The following is a 19467-nucleotide window of genomic DNA, read 5'->3' as shown; positions in this document are numbered from 1 at the left end:
AACAAATTTAGTATTGAAAACATTGTTTTAATGACTCCTCGAAAACTACATTTTTGGCTTAGTGGTTTTTGACGGCAGTTTAAAAAAAAATAAAACCTTGCTGGGTCAGAGAGCTACTAATTAGTAATATGTATTGTTTGTAGCTAATTAATTTTAATATCGGATGTCACGCTCCTAAACAGCCAACCGACAAGATATGCGCGCTAGAAACATTTATTTCACTAACGTCCAAACACATAAGCTTTTGGTTTAGCATATTTTCTCGATGAGAATATTGATAGGTGTTGTTTTTTGTTCATAAAATCACATCCACTTAGATTCAACCGTATTTTTCTCGTGTTGGTCTATTCTATTCCTCTTTCACTACAACTGCTTTTAATCGTTTCGTATATGGCAAACGCTATCCCATTAACTGGAAAAGCCCGTATACAGAGTAACCAAAATCCTCGCCAAAAACTTATCACGCCGCCATTGTTGTACGTTTTCTTTGCACAGTCCCACGCACCTTTATACAATGGCTGAATGATGCTGTCTGTGATGATTTTGGATTTTATCACGTCAAATGGCAGCACCATAACCCAACTTAGTACGCCTTAAATAAAATCATACAAAATTGATTTTAATAATATATTATTTTCATAGATGAAATTCAATAAATTCAATATTTTTGTTAGTTACGTCCTTCTTAGTATGATTTATTCAATTTTTTATTTGTTTTACCTGCTACACCTCCAGATATAATTTGCACATGTTTTGGCATACACTCTTTGTTAGTTTCAGAACATGATAGTTTTACTAACATACTACATAGATGTTCATAAGAGAGCATATAAATCCCCATACTAGGAACATCTCTAAAAAAATATGATACTATTAAAAAAATAATTTTCTTTTGAATTTTACTCTAATAATTTAATATAGTAAACCTAATAAACAATAATGTTCCTCCTCGATATAGTGAACGTATACCATTGACCTTATAAAGTTCGATCATTAATTTAAATGCACTGGTCGTTTTTAATGGATAAACTTTTTTTGAATTTTCCACATTTTCTTGCTTCAAAGTTACATCTAAAACCTTGTTATTTATGAGCATTGTGGAAGCAAATAGTATTAGAATGATTACTTCTTGTTTGTAACAATGTTTTTATAACTTCTATTGGTGTGTTTATCAATGCAAAAGAAAGACCGGCAATACAACCCGATAAAAATACATCCAAATGCCAATACTTATGTAAATGTTCAGCATCATTGCAAAACCTGACATCAATATTCTTATTTGTTCGATTGTCACGTTGTATTTGGATTAATCTCAGCGTGTTACCATAAGTTCCAAAAAATACCGAATTCGCAATACCCACGCTTAAGATCGGAAACATCATTCCTCTAAAATATCCTTTGAACTATTTAGTATAGAAGATTTAATATCAGTAAAGCTATTAAGGAATATTTGTTGTATTTTTAATAAGTACTTATTGCATTTTATAAAAATTAAATTTTGTTTAGTTCTACTATTAATATTCTAATTAAATTGTTTTTCACTCACTTTATCTTGAATGTAAATATCTCTAACGGTTTTTTTTATAGTACTATCATTCACTTGTTGTACTATCTTTACTGTATCTATTGGATATCCAATTAATGTAGAAATAATACCTAAGAATAATAATGTATAATATATAAAACGCAATCGTAGTACCTTTAATTGACAATAAATAATAAATACAAGTATTTAAACTACAATTTAACAAACCAGCTGTCCATCCAGATACAAAATCACAAATGGAAAAAAGGTTTTTATAGGAAACTGATGGAAGACTTGGATTTTCCGTTAAATATTTTAGATAAAATGATTTGTACAACTCTACAGTGAGTAGCAAAACTCCTGTGACCGGTACAGTTTTCATCATTGTTGTTAATAGACCAGAGTACAATACTTGTGAACCATTACTTAGAATTACATTTCGAATCATTTGGAATTTACTCTTTTTTACTGCCATCTGCATACGGGTTTTTATGACATCGATTGAGTACATGGCTAATAATGAGCATATCCCGGCTAAAGATCCCGCCACTATTGCAGTTACAGCATCATAGTATTCTTTTTGTTTACCGAATGGTTTTAGTATAAAACGATATAGACTTTTAAAACCTTTAGATTTGCAGATGTTTTTATAAACTTGATCTGCTGATTGACCTTGAAAATGTGTGTCATCGCTTGTTTCTTGCATACGTATTTTTACCAATTCGGTCGGATAAAGTATTGAAGACAAAAGAAACTGAAAAATTATATATATAATAATGTTGCTGTAAATATCAATTGAAAAATTACAACATGCTATTATTGTACTAATTTTAGTTATAGGTTTATTTTTCCATAATGCATATGTTTGTCATTTAACGATACACTCTTCTACATACACTAATACCTGCTTGATATTATTATTACAATGAATTTATAGTCTTATTGTTTGAGTGACTCCTCTAAATATCCACATTTAAATAACATTTTACTTACTGATGTAAAATTAACTGCCGCTGCGTTTTCAATGTAATTCAAATTAGTTATATCACCGGCTTCTACCACCAGGGCTACTATTTTCTGATACTGGCTATAAGTACTAAACATGACCCCGTTATCAGCACCATTAGACATTAGTACTGGTAGTATACCCGCATACAGACCAATACTACTGACTGATCCTTGTTTACGCACAGTATTTGATAAACATGAGACCATTGTGCCGTATATCTTGGGAAACAGTTGCATTTTCACCTTGACTGTGTCCAACGGTTGGCCCATAAACACGGACGAAAATCCACCAGTAACAACGGCTAACTTATCTATCAGAAGTGTGCTATCCATGGCAAAGTAGGTACTATATCTATTATAATTTATTATTCGTTTTTTCGTATTTTTACCATATAGTAATGCATTACTTATGTTTTTTTTACTTTTAGTTTCTGTAAATTATGTATATACTTCTAAAAAATTACAAAACATTATTACCTACTACGAAATTTGATATCTGAATAAATAATCTAAGTTCTAAGCGTCAATAACGTGGTTGCTGAGTTCCGATATTTCTTATAAACAGTTTCAAATATATACAAGCATACAACACATAATTTTTATCATTTATATTTATCCACGTAGTACTTATTATTTTAATTTGTATTTATTAGAAAAAATTAGACTTTAATTTTTATAATTTATATTTAACTAAAAACAGATAAATATTGTTAATTTTTAAAAATATTAGGCGTACACCTACCTACATAACAGTGGCGGCCCGTGAACCGTTTGATGGGTGAGGCAGATATTTTCAAAATGTAAACCCATCATAGGGAAATGGGAAATAATTTCCCACCCAAAAAATTAAAATCTTGAAGGTTCTGTTTAAATAATTCATTGCTAGAGCGCGTCGAAGCAAATGTCAATAATATATCAACAAATGAAGAAAATTGTATATTAGGTATATATTTTATTATTAATCTCTATTTAGCTATTTACTCCACGATTTTAAATATTATTTTTGTTTTTTTTTTTTTTTTTTTGGAGGGGGGCCTATAAAGGTGAGTTATATAAAAATGATTTTCAAGTTAACCGTCATTTAATATCTGACGTTTGTTATATTCACTACATCGAGAAAATGGTGTTCCAAGTAAATTCATAATAGACTATAGTAGTCGTGATACTATTATCAGTTAGTGATAAGACTGACTGGTTCCAAACAAACATCTTTGTACATTGAAAAAATATAACTTGTCAATAAAAAGTTATTTTTTTCTTGAAATTAAGCAGTCTTAAGATACAGTTTGTATAGTTTTATCTTCTATTAGCTTATTTTAACAATAATAACCATAATTTATTTCAATTTGATATTTTTAAATCATTATATTGTTCCTAAAGTAAACGCATACTTGTTGGAATTTATACTACCTTTTCATAGTAAATTGTTGTTACTTGTTTTGTTTTACTATTTTATATATAAAATTTTTATTAGCAATTTATTTGTGATTATTACTGTACTCGATACAATGAAATATATATTTATATATTTGTATTAATCTCTGTTATAGTAATATAGACATTATAGGACATAGGTACCTAGTATACTAGTATTTGTTATTTCAACGATCTAGGTGCAGGGGCGGATAGGCCCACCGGGATATCTGGACTTTCCCGGTGCGCCCGCGTATTACCACCTACCGGCGCCCCCTTCCAATATGCAGTGGTGTAAATTTTTCCAAGATGGAATCCTTAGGGCTTTTTACATTTAGGACCTTCAATTAATTTTTACTTAGCGTCTAAGCAAATTTGTATTCTGTATGAAATACCTATAACATGTATAATCAAAATAAATTTTTAAGTTTTCAAAAACTTAGTTATTGAATTATTTTATATTATTCATCTTTCATCTATATCTAATATCTGTGTAACGGGATAGTCGAATTGCACTTATTACCTAAAATCAAATGGTCGAATTGCACTTGGGTTTAAAAAAGGTAATGGTCGAACTGCACTCGGGTAAAAAACAGGTAGTGGTCGAACTGCACTTAGGCTCAAAAAGTATTACAATAAAATTATCATGCATTTAAAGCGGTTAGGGCTAACACTCATTTTTCTTCCCACTTACAGGCTTAGGACTAACAATGATTTTAATCATTAGTGGTTAAATATGATTGTTTTAAAATTCAAATTATGTTAATTATATATATTTACGTTATAATTATTATATTATACATCATATTATATTATATTATACTATACATATTATTATTATTATCAAACATTTTTTTTTTTAATCGTCAAATTTAATTATTGTCATTACTTATTATAAATATTTTTTTTTGTCATTTCGATCATTTTTTTGTAGTAATGACAAACTGCATTCAAAAATTCTAGCCTGGTAATACGCTTTTGAGTATATAAGTCAATATACTTTTTAATATTATTTTTTTTTCTGGTATCGTGTTGTTGATGGTCTTGTGTCAGTATTCTGCATTAAAATGTAGGTGTCGATTTGTAATTGTGTTAAAACATCAATGATAACAAATAATATATTTGGATGTGGTGATGAAAATGATTTATTGAACTTCGCATGGAAAGCCTCATATTTGTGAGCTTTAAATATAATAAAATATAATAATTATAGGAAAATAAGTGTTAACTAAATGTTTAACCCCTTCAAATGCATGATAATTTTATTGAAATACTTTTGAGACCAAGTGCGGTTCGACCACTACCTGTTTTTTACCCGAGTGCAGTTCGACCATTACCTTTTTTTTACCCGAGTGCAGTTCAGCCATTACCTTTTTTAAATCCAAGTGCAATTCGACCATACCCCTGTGTAATTGTTTTTAGGTTTCATTGGAAAAAAAGTTTTGGTATCCCTGATTGTATACCATATATAGTAGAATAATTAATGTCGCCCCATAAACATTTTCCCGGTAAATTTTTTTTTGCCTATCCGCCTCTGTCTAGGTGTGAGTCACACGTAAACATTTATATAGTGACATTTAATAGAATCCGGTAAAAATAATAAAAAACAAGTCTAATCCCGAAGTATATGAACAAATTATGAAAGAACATGATAATGGTATATTCTATTACTACCTATAATGATAAAGTCGTCAGATAGTTATAAGTTAAATAATCTATTTTTTAACGATACAATCACTGAAAAAACAACGTCTGGCGATCGTTGGGTTCTATCTAGTTTCCTCCGGCTAAGCCAGAAGTTTTTTGCTATATTATTTCATTTTGTTTTATGCTATATTTTGTTTAATACAATATCTTATAAATTTCGTTGTACGTTATGCTTTGTATAATGCCATTAAATGCATGTTGATTGACCATTGTGCATTAGTCTTTTAATATGTTTTGCTTATATATACTATAGACTTCTAGTATTCTAGTGACAGTAGCAGAGGGTTCTTTTAAGAAGTTGAGAAATGCAATGGCAAAATATTTAGAATTTTGATAAATGTTTTTGTATTAAATGTTTATTTCATCATATTTTTTTGGCGTATTTTAACGTATTCACTCTCAATAATTTGAAAATAATTTACGAGGCATGTGCTTATTTAATATTATTTATATAGTATATTTTAGCATTTTTTAAATGTATAATTTGCGTATTTTTAATTAAATATTTAAACAAATGCGTATTTCATCATTTATTGTTGTATATAAATCATAGCCTTGCAGTTATTACTTATATACAAAAACCTATAAAATATACTATCATATTTTTTTTATATACATAGTATTTATTATTTCAATACACTTTTTTACAATTCCATTTCAGCTCATGTGCTTAGAGTGGAACCACCCAACAGTCCTTTAATAACCATATTATATCTATAACCAACTGGGTCTATTTTCTCTACAGGGAAACTAAATATTAAAATTAGGCCCCACTTACTATTTATTAATGAAAATAAGACTCATTTATAACATGTATACCTATAATATCAATTATTAACCAAGTTATCTACTTAATTCATACACCAAGACAAAACTATACTGCAAGTCACAAACACTGTTTAACTGTAAAAACAGTTAACTGTAATTGGATTTCTGTTCAGATTAATAATAATCTTGATTTTGATCTATTATATGTATTACAATAATAATAATAATAACAATAATAGAATATAGTCAAATATGTTTGAAAAAAAAGTTCTGATTCACAGATGAATATAGAAGTAAAGTAGATACACTGTTCCGATTAAGTTGAATGAAATTATTAAAATAATTATGGGAAATGTATTTTTATTTCTAAGAATAAATTTAGATTAGTTAAAATTAATATAATAATATTATCCTCCTTGTTTTATAACTCGTTGTTTGTTGTCTGACTTCAATCACTGATTTGTTCTGAATGTCAGCACTGGCCGGTGCCATTAGTTCTCGGATTGGTTGACTCGGATACTTGGTGGCAAATCCTTGAAAAAATCCTTGAAACTTATACAAGTGTTTGAAACAACCGAATAAACTGTTCCAACCGTACCAATAACACCAACTATAACCAGTTGGTAAGTGTGTAATCACTAACCCCTACAATAGCTAATAATCATAGTAGCAAGGCTTAAAATCAATTTAAAAAAAAAAATAATAATAAAAAAATATTAATACAGCGGCATCACAAACGCCAAATATTAAGCGTAATATCTAACCGATGACGAGCGTCTTAAATTCTTTATGACCAATGCCATAATTAAATAGATAGCATACGATTAATAATAGTTTTTTATTCATTACTATTCATTATACATGCAATGGGTATACATGCAATAGGTTACTTCTTACGTAAAATATAATTTTAAAAAAATATCATGAAATGTCAATTAACAACAGATGAAAAAAATATGTTCTATTTTTAGTTCTAATTCTTTAATATAATTATCAAAATAAATTGGATGACACCTATGTTTAGTTATAGTATAGACAATTAATAGATGTTTGTGAAAGTTCTTACTACAAGGTTAACAAAATACTCAATTATTTGTTTATTTCTGAGAGTTGTATTGTTGGATTTTGAAACATTTTATGAAGGAATCATATAAAAAGGTATGCTGCATATTTGCATTGAATGTTTGGAATGATATAATTAATTTTTAAAGAAGTTCTTAATTTGATTCCATAGGCCAAGTGGTTTTATAGAACCTGTGTTATTATTGTGCACACGATTAGAAAGCATCAGGGTGAAAGGATTTACGCCTGCCAACACTGTAACATTGGTTTTGGCCGTTTTGGGTGTTGAACTATCTATGTGCCATAAGCGCATTTCCATCAACTGCAGGCTGTTGAGTTTAAATGGTCTTTGTAAAAAACTTATATCCTTAATTTTGGCCGTGTTTACATCTTCATCATTCGTATTTGACTGCAAACCATTAGAATTGGCGTGGTCCATTACTGCACCATATCTGCCATCTCCATCACTCGTTTGAAGGTCATGTCGTCGACTAATTTTAAGTAAACAAAAATTCAATGTTATTTTTTAAATAATTACCACCCACCTTTTATAAGTATAGTTTATTATCCAACAACGAAATCTGTAATCTGTACTACCATTATTATTTAATAAATGCTTTTTAGTTATATATAATATTAAAATTATTTATGAGTTTATCACCAAACATTATTCTCAGTTGCTGAAAACCCCTTTGACACATCTCGGATGTGTCGTAACTAAATCACGGATGCATCTTGAACAAAATACATTTAGTGACGCAATTCGAATGCGCAGAACTATTCTTAGTTGTTTTTAAGTACGAGTTGTGATACTATATGATACATGAATGTGGTATATATTTTTAACTGAATTCAACTATAAGCCATTAGACTTCACTAGCTACTTCTGATTTTAGTTCAAAATACCTAAAGTTATGTCAACATTAAATGTAGCTTACGCTTTTCGATTTTAATTCAGAAAAAACAATTGAATTCAACCAAAAAATGTCTATAAACGTACGAAACATATTGAATTTTTGATTTGATTTACAGTTATTATCTATAGTTACGTAAAATCCAAATACCACTGACTCGCTGATTACTGTATCTCAAAAACTACTCAATGAACGAACTTGAAATTTAGAACAGTGGTTCCTCTAATATTTTCAGCGTGCAATAAGAAAGGATTTTTCAAAATTTTGATTTTAAACGATTGAAATTGGCAAAAATAAATTTGTACATGTAAATTGTAAGTTTATATACATATTGTGTATTTATATAACAAGATATTAAATAATAATATTAGTTGGCTAATAACGTCTAGCTGGTGCATGTCGGTACTACAGCTATGCCGAGTATTAAACGATGAATTAAACAAATTTTAAATTTTACAGACACAACTTATACCATATTTTTAACCATCAATGAAGTCCACAAGGATCAGCTAGTAATAATTATTTATTTGTTAAATAGCATGACGATAAGTTGTGAGATATTTTTGTTATGAGACTAACCTTCTATGTTTTTCTTCTTTAATCTCTTCTGTCCTCCAAAATGGGTTTGGTCGATTTCCAACATTTTGTAGGATGTACCCTAATCTCTCGTAACGCTTAGATATCGATTGTGTCGACTCAGTAGTTATTGTGGTTACGTCATGTTTGGTCTTGTTAAATATCATCAACATAGACCCCTTGTTGGGTCGACGAATCAGCTGTGGATTGTACAATATTTCTGACAAGCCATCACATGAAACGTCACTGCTAATTGCCACACGGAGTGTTTTTTCATGATTGTTGATCTTTTCATACAACTATGGTCCACGAGGACAAGAAAAAGAGAATAAGTATTAAAATCAACATTATGTAGGTAAGCAATTGATAAGAGGAAAAGGCGTATCCTGTGTTAAAGGAGCTATTTCTGTCGTTCCTAATTCTTTTTTTTTTTTTTAAATTAATAGCATAAAAATAAATATTATATTTAAACTAATAAGGTATACTGAATTGAATAATTAAAAAAATTAGATAAGCGATCTGAAGTTGATTTAATAACGAATTTAAATAAGTTTCAGATGTGCCAGTTGGTAAGTCCAGCTGTAGGTATTATATACTTACAGCACATCTGCGATCTCGTGCTCCCGTCTTATTGGCAGCTTCGTCGTATAGCCATACTTTGTTTATATACATACGTCCCTTGCTGATGTCTGCTGACGGTGAAAGTGGTTTTGATAGGCAGTAAAAAAGAAAATACTCTATATCTAGATATACACCGATGGATGACAAAACAGTACAAAACAAATACAAATTGATATAAATTTGTGATATTTTTAATATAAAATGAGTGATATTCAATGAGATATACAACTTTCAGCCATCATCAGACAGTTAATAATTGGAGATCGTTTTTGGACCCAGAATGGCAATATAATAGGTACCTAACTTATTGAATATCTTTGATGTGTGGTGAAAAATAGTTATGGTATAAAATTTAATTAAATTAACGACGAATTCTCAGTTATATCTATGCTTTTTTATATATAATGGTTAGATCTGTATTGAACTATTGACATATTAATACAATATATTTAACTCACAATGTGGAACTTTTAATTAAATTAATTAACGTTAATACTTGTTTTACTATTATTAAATTGAAGAAGCTGTGTTAAAGTCATGGGTGTTATGCAGAATCCTGTATCGTACTAAAATAATAGTTTGTTACACGTACCATGGCCACGGCAATATGGTCCATCATGTTCAATATTTCCAAACCACAAGCTATATGATTGTGGTATTTTGTCACTAGCATTGTAACTTATGTAGGCACAACCACCGATCAACGACGAAACCGAACCCTTTACGGTAACATCATACTCAGCATTCTCCATAAACGGACAACCTTCAGAGACTGTAATACATAGTAAATAAAAGTAATTAGAAGGTTTGGTTTTTATAGTGGATTATTATTTATTATTATTATTATTTATTATTATTAATATTTATTATTTACAGGTGCAGCGAAAAAATCAAACAGGATAACAGTCATATTATGGAAATAGTTAGTTTCTCATAAGTTTAATGTTTTATTTAGAATAAAATTAATTTAAAAAACTGGGTGGCTTGAGGTAGAATCCCAGGATAAAAAATAGTTAAATACAAAGGCTACAAGTCCCAACGAATCTATTTATATAACTTCTATTAAAAATTATTGCCAATTTTCGAACGACTATAAAAACATAATTATATAGTTAGACTAGATTGTGTATGTATATGACGGTAGTAACAACTTACAAAATCAAATAAAAATAATATGAAGTCTACATTAAGAATATGAAAATACAGCTAGTGAGGTACAGATGACGTATTCTGTTAAAAAATGTTAATCATAGAACGGCTGAATATTACGTAATAAAATAATAATTAAAATAAATTTTACTACCATTAAAACAATTTATGTAATTTGGTACAAATATATAATGATAATATATATAAGAATATAATATATAATATATATATAATGATATATATATATGATATAATGTATTTGTCAGGTCGACTGTCTAATATAAAATATACTAAAAATATAGGTAACTATATTTACCTAATTACCTAATTAAAAACATGGAAATTTTAATTAATCGTTGATAGGTATATAAAATTAAACAGGAAAAATGCAGAATAATTATCAATTATCAATAGCATTTAATCTATAATAATGTTTTTATAAAACTTATTAATAGATTTTATAGTAAACTAGGTATTCTGGGCCAATATTAATAATTATATCAACATTCAGAGCTAACTATTACCTAAATCTTACTGTGAGGTCAAGTTTAGTAAAGAAAAATTGTGAAATTTAATGAGAACCGTGTATATTGAAAATACTTGAAACAAAGACTAAAAATATTCTAGAAAATTTCACATATTTATAGAGTTACAATATGTTTAAAACATATTACAATGCATAGAGAAACCTAAATAAGTATTTGTATGTTATTTATAACTAAATAATAAAAACGATTTTGGTCGATAACTGGTGTTTTGCAAATAACATCTAACTTTTCCTTATTTTATTCTATTTTTCAAGTTATTCAGAACTTAATATTTTTAAATTTTTACCTCAAAATTAAAAAGATAGAAAAGATATAAAAGTTTTTTACTCTTTCAAATTCGATAAGACACAAACACAAAAAGAAATTATAATATTTAATTGTAAAATGAATAATATTCAGTGCTCTGTTCAGAACTTAATTTTTTTCAAAATCCAAAAAATATTTCAAAATAATTATCGTAAGATTTTTTTATAACTAATCTTTATATATTATCAAAATGTGAGGGGATTTCTTATGAAAGTTATATCCAGTGTTAAAACACCCCCCCCCCCCCTTCAGCCGTATTTATATTAAAAATATAATGCTTATAATATAGGAATACAAACATTTGGACGTGGTACAATGTATTCTGTTATGCCGTATTCACACACTACCATGGTTTAAGATAAGCTTTATCTTAAATAGTACACACAGTGTCGTATCATTCTCAGACTTCTATACTAAACTATAATGTTACTCATGACAAATTTAAGTGCTGAAATGATCTCTCAGCATCAGCGCTAGTAGAAGTAATTGGAATCGTCAGAATCATTTGTAAAGCAATTAAAATATTAGGAAACAATTACGAGCTTTTTTTGTAATTTTCAATGCTTGTAATGCTATCATGTTTTCTTCAACCAAACTTTGAAATAAAATTACTTTTGTATATAAATCTACCACTTCAATATCGTTTGAGTCACTATAAGACAAAATATATTGTAACTCTTTACAATACCTATTTCATTAAATCTTCATAATTTGTTTCTTTTAACTTATTTATAGTAAATAAAATACCAAAGTTTATTTCTTCATACTACCTAAATCAGTTTTTTTTCTGTGTAACCACTTACGATTACCTGGTTAATAGCGTTTTACAAATATAAAATGTAAGGAAACTGCATATTTTTATTGCATGATGGTAATCGACCTACAATAGTGATTTGAATATTTTAGTCATAAATGTTAATCATTTAATCTATCAACATTAATAATTTGTAAAAATGACCCAAGCACATTATTAAATATTAGTTCTGGTTCAAATATTGCATCTAATGCAAAATATATTTTTGTAAAACCATTTACAAACATTTTAATAACTTAGAAATTACTAACTACTTATTCATGTTTTGAAGTAAGTACATTAAAATTTAAAAATAAATTATTCTCTAAATAAGTTACAGTAGAAAAGGTGATTCTCATTTGAAAAACAGAAATTTGTATTGTCACAGGACACTCTTTATACAGTACAAACATTTCAAGAATTTGAAAATATGGTCCAAGAATATTTAAAAATTTCAAAAATCAGAATTCAAATACATTTTTTTTCAAAGGAAACACAGATTGACTAGGTGAGCATGCTTGGTGAATAACCCTGTAGGGCTGTATATTATAATAAATAGGGTACGGATAATGAATTTATATACATTAGAACCTTTTTTTAATAGTCCAAAAAGTAGCTAAATGAGCTACACGATTGAATTATAATAGTCAATATAATATCTTGAACTCCAAGTTTTATTTAGCATATTTTTGCATATTTCGTCATTTTTTGAGGCACACTGCATATTTCTGTATTTTACTATTGGTATCGTTTTTCCGGATGGGTCAACATAGGAAAACTATTAACATAATAATTCGATGTATATGAGAAAACAGCGGTGGAGATACCTAAGAATAGATTCAGTCTAAGCGGTGAAGTAGTCGGGGAGTCGTCGGTGGCGGCAGTGGCGCCAGCAACGAACCAATGAAAAACAAAGAAATGCTTACGTCACATTACTTGGACTGAGGAGAGTGGATGCGCCATTTGTTTGAAAACTGGTATTTTGTTGACGTACCTATTTATTTTGCCATGATGGACACATTATTATTTTTTTTTCAATTTCTCTAGTTTTCCGTGTTTCCACAAGTTTTTTTTAATAATAATTTATTGTTACAAATTCTTAAAAAAAAAAGAAAAATTACAATTTTATTTCATATACCTACAGAAAAAAAAAGTAGATCTGAACCTTTAACAAAAAACATTTAATAATTTTATTTGAGATATATTGTACTGGTTAAGACTAAATCTAAATGTCTTATCGCAGTAATGAACATTCACCGTGACAGTTGAAGAAGTTATCGGAAATATGGCTTGAAAGAGTCACCGCAATAGTCTGATATAACATATAAATAATGTTGTTTTATTAAACAGCTTAATATATAGAATATAATAAATTAATAACTGTTTTATATAAAGTTTTCTGTATTATAACAAAGCGACGCGCGTTGTTCGGCGCGCGACACACACACACACATCTTTACAACCCCCACAACTCCTACGTCTGCTGCGATATTGATGTGTCGTCATCAGCAGCGGTGACGTGCGTTACTGCGTGACATATACAGAGTGATTCTTTTATCAAACATCACTCATAAGGTGTTTGTGTGTAAATACCACCTAACATACACCTAAAACACACAAACATCACCCAAAACCACACAACTTTGGAAGGCTATAACTTGTAAACGGATTAACGAAAAATGAAAATTTAAACGTGAAAATTCATTGAAAAAATAGCCTTTTTAGTTTATGAAATTTCAAGTATAGGTTGTTATTTGAAAATCAAAAGTTCTAGAACAAGATGGATCCAAAATTTTGAAAAAGTCAATAGTTTTTGAAATAATGAGTATTGTTTGTTAAAAGAATCATCCTGTACATTTTAAATTGTAGCAATAACAATGAAATTGTCATATCGTATAATATTAATATATAAATATTACGTATAATTAAATTAAGTTTTTATTTAAAACGGAATATTTATTAATTCCCACTGTAGGTGATGGAAATTGTATATTTAGTTTCGTGTTCCGTGACATATTTAATATTTGGTACTCAAGAAAAACATTGAGATATTCGACTAAGAGTTGTGAACTTGGTGATATAGTAGTTAAATTCATCATTCGATCGTCGGGATCAGATGTGGACTAGAAGGGTAAAAGGCCAAGTATTTCATAACAGCCTTTATGAAAATCTAGTTTTTCGAGTAATTTATCAAATATATGTTATATATTATTATTTAAGTCAGCCTGGTGTGCTACGCCACACTAACATACCTGGCCAATACGCTATTGATCAGGATGTCAATTTAGAATAAGAAAAAATGCAATACATAATGCTTACATATTGCACGCAAGAACTTGGCGGATGGTGATAGAGAAGATAGACTAATTCCTAATACAATTATTGAAAGATATTAAAATTAAAGTAAACGGTCATCGTTGTTGCCGTGGTCGGTCTGGATCGTCGGGCGACGTACGCCAAAAAACGTAAACATAATTTAATAATAATAATAATAGCTAATAGGTTTTTGTCATCGTGGCACGCAGAACGCACGGCGATAACACAAAATACAAAAACCATACATACATAATAATAATAATAATAATAATTAAAATCCCTACATTACATTCATTCATTTATTTATTTTATTGATCATAAGCCCGTCAAGTATGATCATAAGCTGTTTGTAAGGGGAAACGGTTGGTTTAGAACATGTGCGTGGCAAGGAATTGTTGCTAAAAACCTGGGTGGTCATCCATCCGGGTGCTAGAAACACTAGAACGTTTCTACAGGTGAGCATACGACCACACAATAATATATTATATTTATTTATCGGTGGCATATTTAGGATTTTGTCACGGCGGGGAGGAGGGATATACATTAGCAGTAATTTAATTTCCCTCTATAGGGAGGGGGTAGTTCACTTACCATCAACATCAAAACATTATAAATAAGTTTAGAGTATCTATCCCCCATACCAACCCCTCCCCGTAAATATGACACTGTTATATGTATATACAGGGTGATTCTTTTAAGTGGGTACACTAATTATCTCGAAAAGTATTTAATTTTTTCAAAATATTTTTTTACATGGTTTCAAGTTGTTAAAAAACCAACGTTTTTATTAAAAAATTATATTTTTAAATATTTTTTATCCTTATCGTTTTTTAAGTTTTTTACTTTTTTGAATGACAACATAGAGTTTTAATTTCATATTCCAAAGCAGAATATTTTTATAAGTATTTTGATTCATAAAAATCGAATTTAGGATGAGAAGTTTATGAGTTGTAAGTATTTAAAGTTTAGACAAGCGGAGTAGTAGACAAACATTTTACGGAGTAACCGTATGGTTAGGTTAGGTCTACTCTACTCTACCAATCTAAACTTTAAATACTTATAACTCATAAACTACTAGCCCTAAATTCGATTTTTATGAATCAAAATACTTAGAAAAATATTCTGCTTTGGAATATGAAATTAAAACTCTATGTTGTCATTCAAAAAAGTAAAAAACTTAAAAAACGATGAGGATAAAAAATATTTAAAAATATAATTTTTTAATAAAAACGTTGGTTTTTTAACAACTTGAAACCATGTAAAAAAATATTTTGAAAAAATTAAATACTTTTCGAGATAATTAGTGTACCCACTTAAAAGAATCACCCTGTATATAACTATCTAACAATCTTATTTATTTTTACCTTAACCTGGCATCAACGGGTAATACAGCTAGTAAGTATCATAATATGAATAACAATAGCAATTCAATTCGAATAAAGAACGAAATTAAAAATTAATATAGATAAATACTCACTTTCTGTAAAATCGTTATCGGATTGTAAATCAACTGCTTCCCCGGTAATAGTGATGATAGTGATGATCGATATCATCTGTACAATTATCGACATCATGGTGTTTTTTGTGAATGCAGACTTAATGTAGAAAATGTCCGTCAATCAAATGATGCAAATACAATTAAATTGTCTGGATATGCAAAAGAAACGCGTGTTACAGGAAGACACGATACACTGGTGAACTGGCACAGAAAGGTGAACGGAATGCAAACTGGTCGCTGTTACACTGTTTCTACCCTCCACAAGTTGTTTTATAGGCCATCTCGTCAGCTCTGGAAGTGGTGGTGGAAATCCACCACCAGCTGCACATAGGAGTGGCATCACCAGCGCGCGCTCTTCGACACTCACCCAATCATGTAAACCACAACCCCTCCCACCACACACACACATAAAAAATAATGTATTTTCCTACCTACACTAACGCAGGTGGCATAAAATAATGAAGATAAAATATTATATTAAATTGAATGGTAAATTATTGTTTCTATTTAACTTAATTACAATACCTCTACAACTTACAATATACTAGCTACTTATTAGGAAAACTTTGAGACTAAGGTGAAATGTGTCAATTAAACAATTGTTTTAGTTTGTTCTATGACAAATATATCGTATTTATTACATAATATATTATATTATGTACTTTTAACTATGTACAATGTATGAATAATTAAAAAAAAGTATGTATCTGTATATTTAAGATTTAACTATGCATGTATAACTTAAAAAAAAGTATGTAAGTATATATTTTACCATATTATTTAAAATACTAATCTACCGATGTTTGTTTTCTTGCGTAGGTACCTATAGTAAATATAAACGTAACGACTGCAAATAACAAATTAAAATAAACTGGTTATTACCGGATAATCGGTGCATATGACCATACTGACCTTAGCATAATTTTATTGTTTCAAATAAGCGACATGATGTTTCAAAAATCTGATTTATTATCAATGTACTAATATACGGCCGTTCCATCTCAGGACAATTTGTTTTAATAACGCGAGAATTAACATTTTGATATCTTGCGGTTTCGAGAGATCTTATCAATTATATAACAAATATAGCTAATAATAAAACCCTTTGTTGGAGTGAGAGCACATCTTATTTAAAAACGTCTGTCTATCACACGCCCTTGAAACCACTATCCCTTATTTTGTCAATATGGCTTATCCATTCATGCATTATCAATGGAAGTAGGGCATTAATTATATATTTTACATCAATTATTTTTTGGCAATGATACCTACTTTCGATATAAAATTAATAGGTATTTTATAAAATAATTGTGTATTTAAAAATATTTGGTACAATTTGCATTGATAATAAGTTTATTTAAAATACTCTATTCAATATTTTAAATAAATAGAAGGCACCTATTTATAAAATATTCTATACTAAAAATATATTTAAAAATCAGTTGATTCCTACCTACCTATTCAAAAAACTTAAACTCTATATTATTAAACTAATAATATTAATAATTTGGTTGATTTTATGATTTAAATTTTTATTTTTGAGGTCACCAACGTATAACTACTACTAACTGAGCCAGCTGAAACACTTTATGTCTGAAAATGGATATGAAATAGAAATAAACAAAATTGTTCAGTGCGCTGTATGCTTTTATGGACAATTGTAGGTAGATACGCATTATTGAATAAATATATTTATCTAGTTCACGCAGGCCGCCTGGAATGCTACAGCATCCATTGCCCTGAAATATATTTGATCTAATTTATTTTTAATCGAATATTGTACAATTTCGTTTAAATATTTGTTGTAACTTATTACCTATTTACGATTTTTATGTAATTTCAATTTTTTATACATAATCCACATATTTTAAATTTGCCCCAAACATTTTTGTTATTTGAACTTTAAATTATGTAGCACCTCAATCCCTCTATTACCTTATTATTTAAAACTCTTCATACATTTAAATAGAAGGTGGCTATTTCATTACATTTACGATAGATTAAGTTATAACATTATAGTTTATGCACAATATTTGATATTTCCGAGTATTATGCGAAGCCAACTTAACTCGTTAATGGCCCGTATGTGTTTGAAATATAGTTTATTACAACATGGGACAAGGGGAGAAGGAAAAACCCTATTAGATTATAGCATAATATGTATGTATCTAAAGTTAATACATCATATCTCGCGAGATCATAAATAAACATTTAACATATTTTATACTGCACATTACAGTATTAAGAAGGTTGTGGTACCTATATTATTATGTTTATGAGCAAACGGAATTCAACTTCTTTGGAAACGGCAGATGGCACAATGTGGTTTCAATAAGGAGGTATATAATACGTACCTCACGGTACGTTGGAATGCAGTCCCTAAAACGACACGTTTTGGGTGGTCTTCGATTGTTTAAAATAACAATGTTTTCAAACGCACATTTGAGCGTGACCGGGTCACATAAGTGTACAATAAACCATTGTACCAAGCATTATCCACATATAATCTCCGTGGGGGAACACTGCTGGCATCCAGCTGTTATCCCAGAGCACTATTTTTTTCTTGGTTACAGCGTTCTTTTAATAAATGTGCACATACAACACAACACAATGTATAATAATTATTAACTGGACGAATAAAAAATAAATATGCTTCACAAATTTCGAATACCGATTTATTTTAGGCCACCCTTGTCGGCCTTTCTTAAAATGCGATGCTAAAATGAAACATAGAACTGCAAGTCATACTATTGAAATTTTGTCCATTAGCTTATTATGAAGTTTATTTAAATTAACAAATTAACTTAAAACTTAATGGTTACAATAAAGAAAAATAAACTGAATACCCTACAAAGAACTAGCCACTGAGCGCTTCGTGGTATGCATGATAGAAATAACTAGTTATTATAGTCTTATTATATAAGTTACTATCATTAAATATCGTATACCTACAAGGCTACAAAGACAAAAACATCTATTATTATACATCATATTATATCATATAATAGGAATAAATAATCATATAAAATAATAATATTTAACACGACATTTAAACTTTAACATTTACCTTTTCATTTATTTAATTTACAATAAATATATAGATCAATCTTATATTATTATTTAAATATATGAATTTTAATACGGTACTCGCATAATATATTTTGAATAAATATGAAGAGCGAGAAATGAGTAATTTCTAATAAATAATATTATAAATTATAATTAGTGGTGGATCTCTTATATTAGTGAAGAGTGTAGAGAGC

At 28.8% G+C, this 19467-nt stretch overlaps 2 protein-coding genes across 2 annotated transcripts; both read right to left on the bottom strand.

Moving 5' to 3' along the window:
* Positions 1 to 303: 303 nt before the first annotated feature.
* Positions 304 to 2866, bottom strand: LOC149061556 (uncharacterized). The gene is given in 8 exon segments (XM_089217879.1): positions 304 to 363; positions 366 to 592; positions 721 to 854; positions 927 to 1071; positions 1127 to 1403; positions 1547 to 1656; positions 1754 to 2279; positions 2519 to 2866. Coding segments are annotated over 8 exon segments (1827 nt in total).
* A 4753-nt stretch (positions 2867 to 7619) lies between these two features.
* LOC149061555 (uncharacterized) lies at positions 7620 to 16277 on the bottom strand. The gene is made up of 5 exons (XM_089215022.1): positions 16184 to 16277; positions 10187 to 10366; positions 9574 to 9716; positions 8977 to 9272; positions 7620 to 7974 (listed from the first exon to the last, which is right to left on the bottom strand). Exons 1-5 carry the CDS (start codon positions 16275 to 16277, stop codon positions 7620 to 7622), a joined length of 1068 nt encoding a protein of 355 aa, XP_089071148.1.
* Positions 16278 to 19467: the final 3190 nt, after the last annotated feature.

The sequence above is a fragment of the Diuraphis noxia genome, unplaced genomic scaffold, assembly GCF_037042655.1.
Source record: "Diuraphis noxia isolate RWA-SAM2 unplaced genomic scaffold, SU_Dnox_SAM2 contig0001, whole genome shotgun sequence".
Lineage (NCBI taxonomy): Eukaryota > Metazoa > Arthropoda > Insecta > Hemiptera > Aphididae > Diuraphis > Diuraphis noxia.
The sequence above is the reverse complement of the archived record's forward strand: the minus strand, read 5'-3'. Positions and strand labels throughout refer to the sequence as shown.

What these genes read in the sequence shown, in the direction of transcription:
- LOC149061555 (XM_089215022.1), bottom strand. Translation starts at nt 16,277, where the DNA reads ATGTCGATAATTGTACAGATGATATCGATCATCACTATCATCACTATT. An exon ending in CGATAACGATTTTACAGAAA is followed by an intron (nt 10,367 to 16,183) that starts GTGAGTATTTAT and finishes TATGTATTACAG; the next exon opens with TCTCTGAAGGTTGTCCGTTT. An exon ending in ACCATATTGCCGTGGCCATG is followed by an intron (nt 9,717 to 10,186) that starts GTACGTGTAACA and finishes GTGTATATCTAG; the next exon opens with ATATAGAGTATTTTCTTTTT.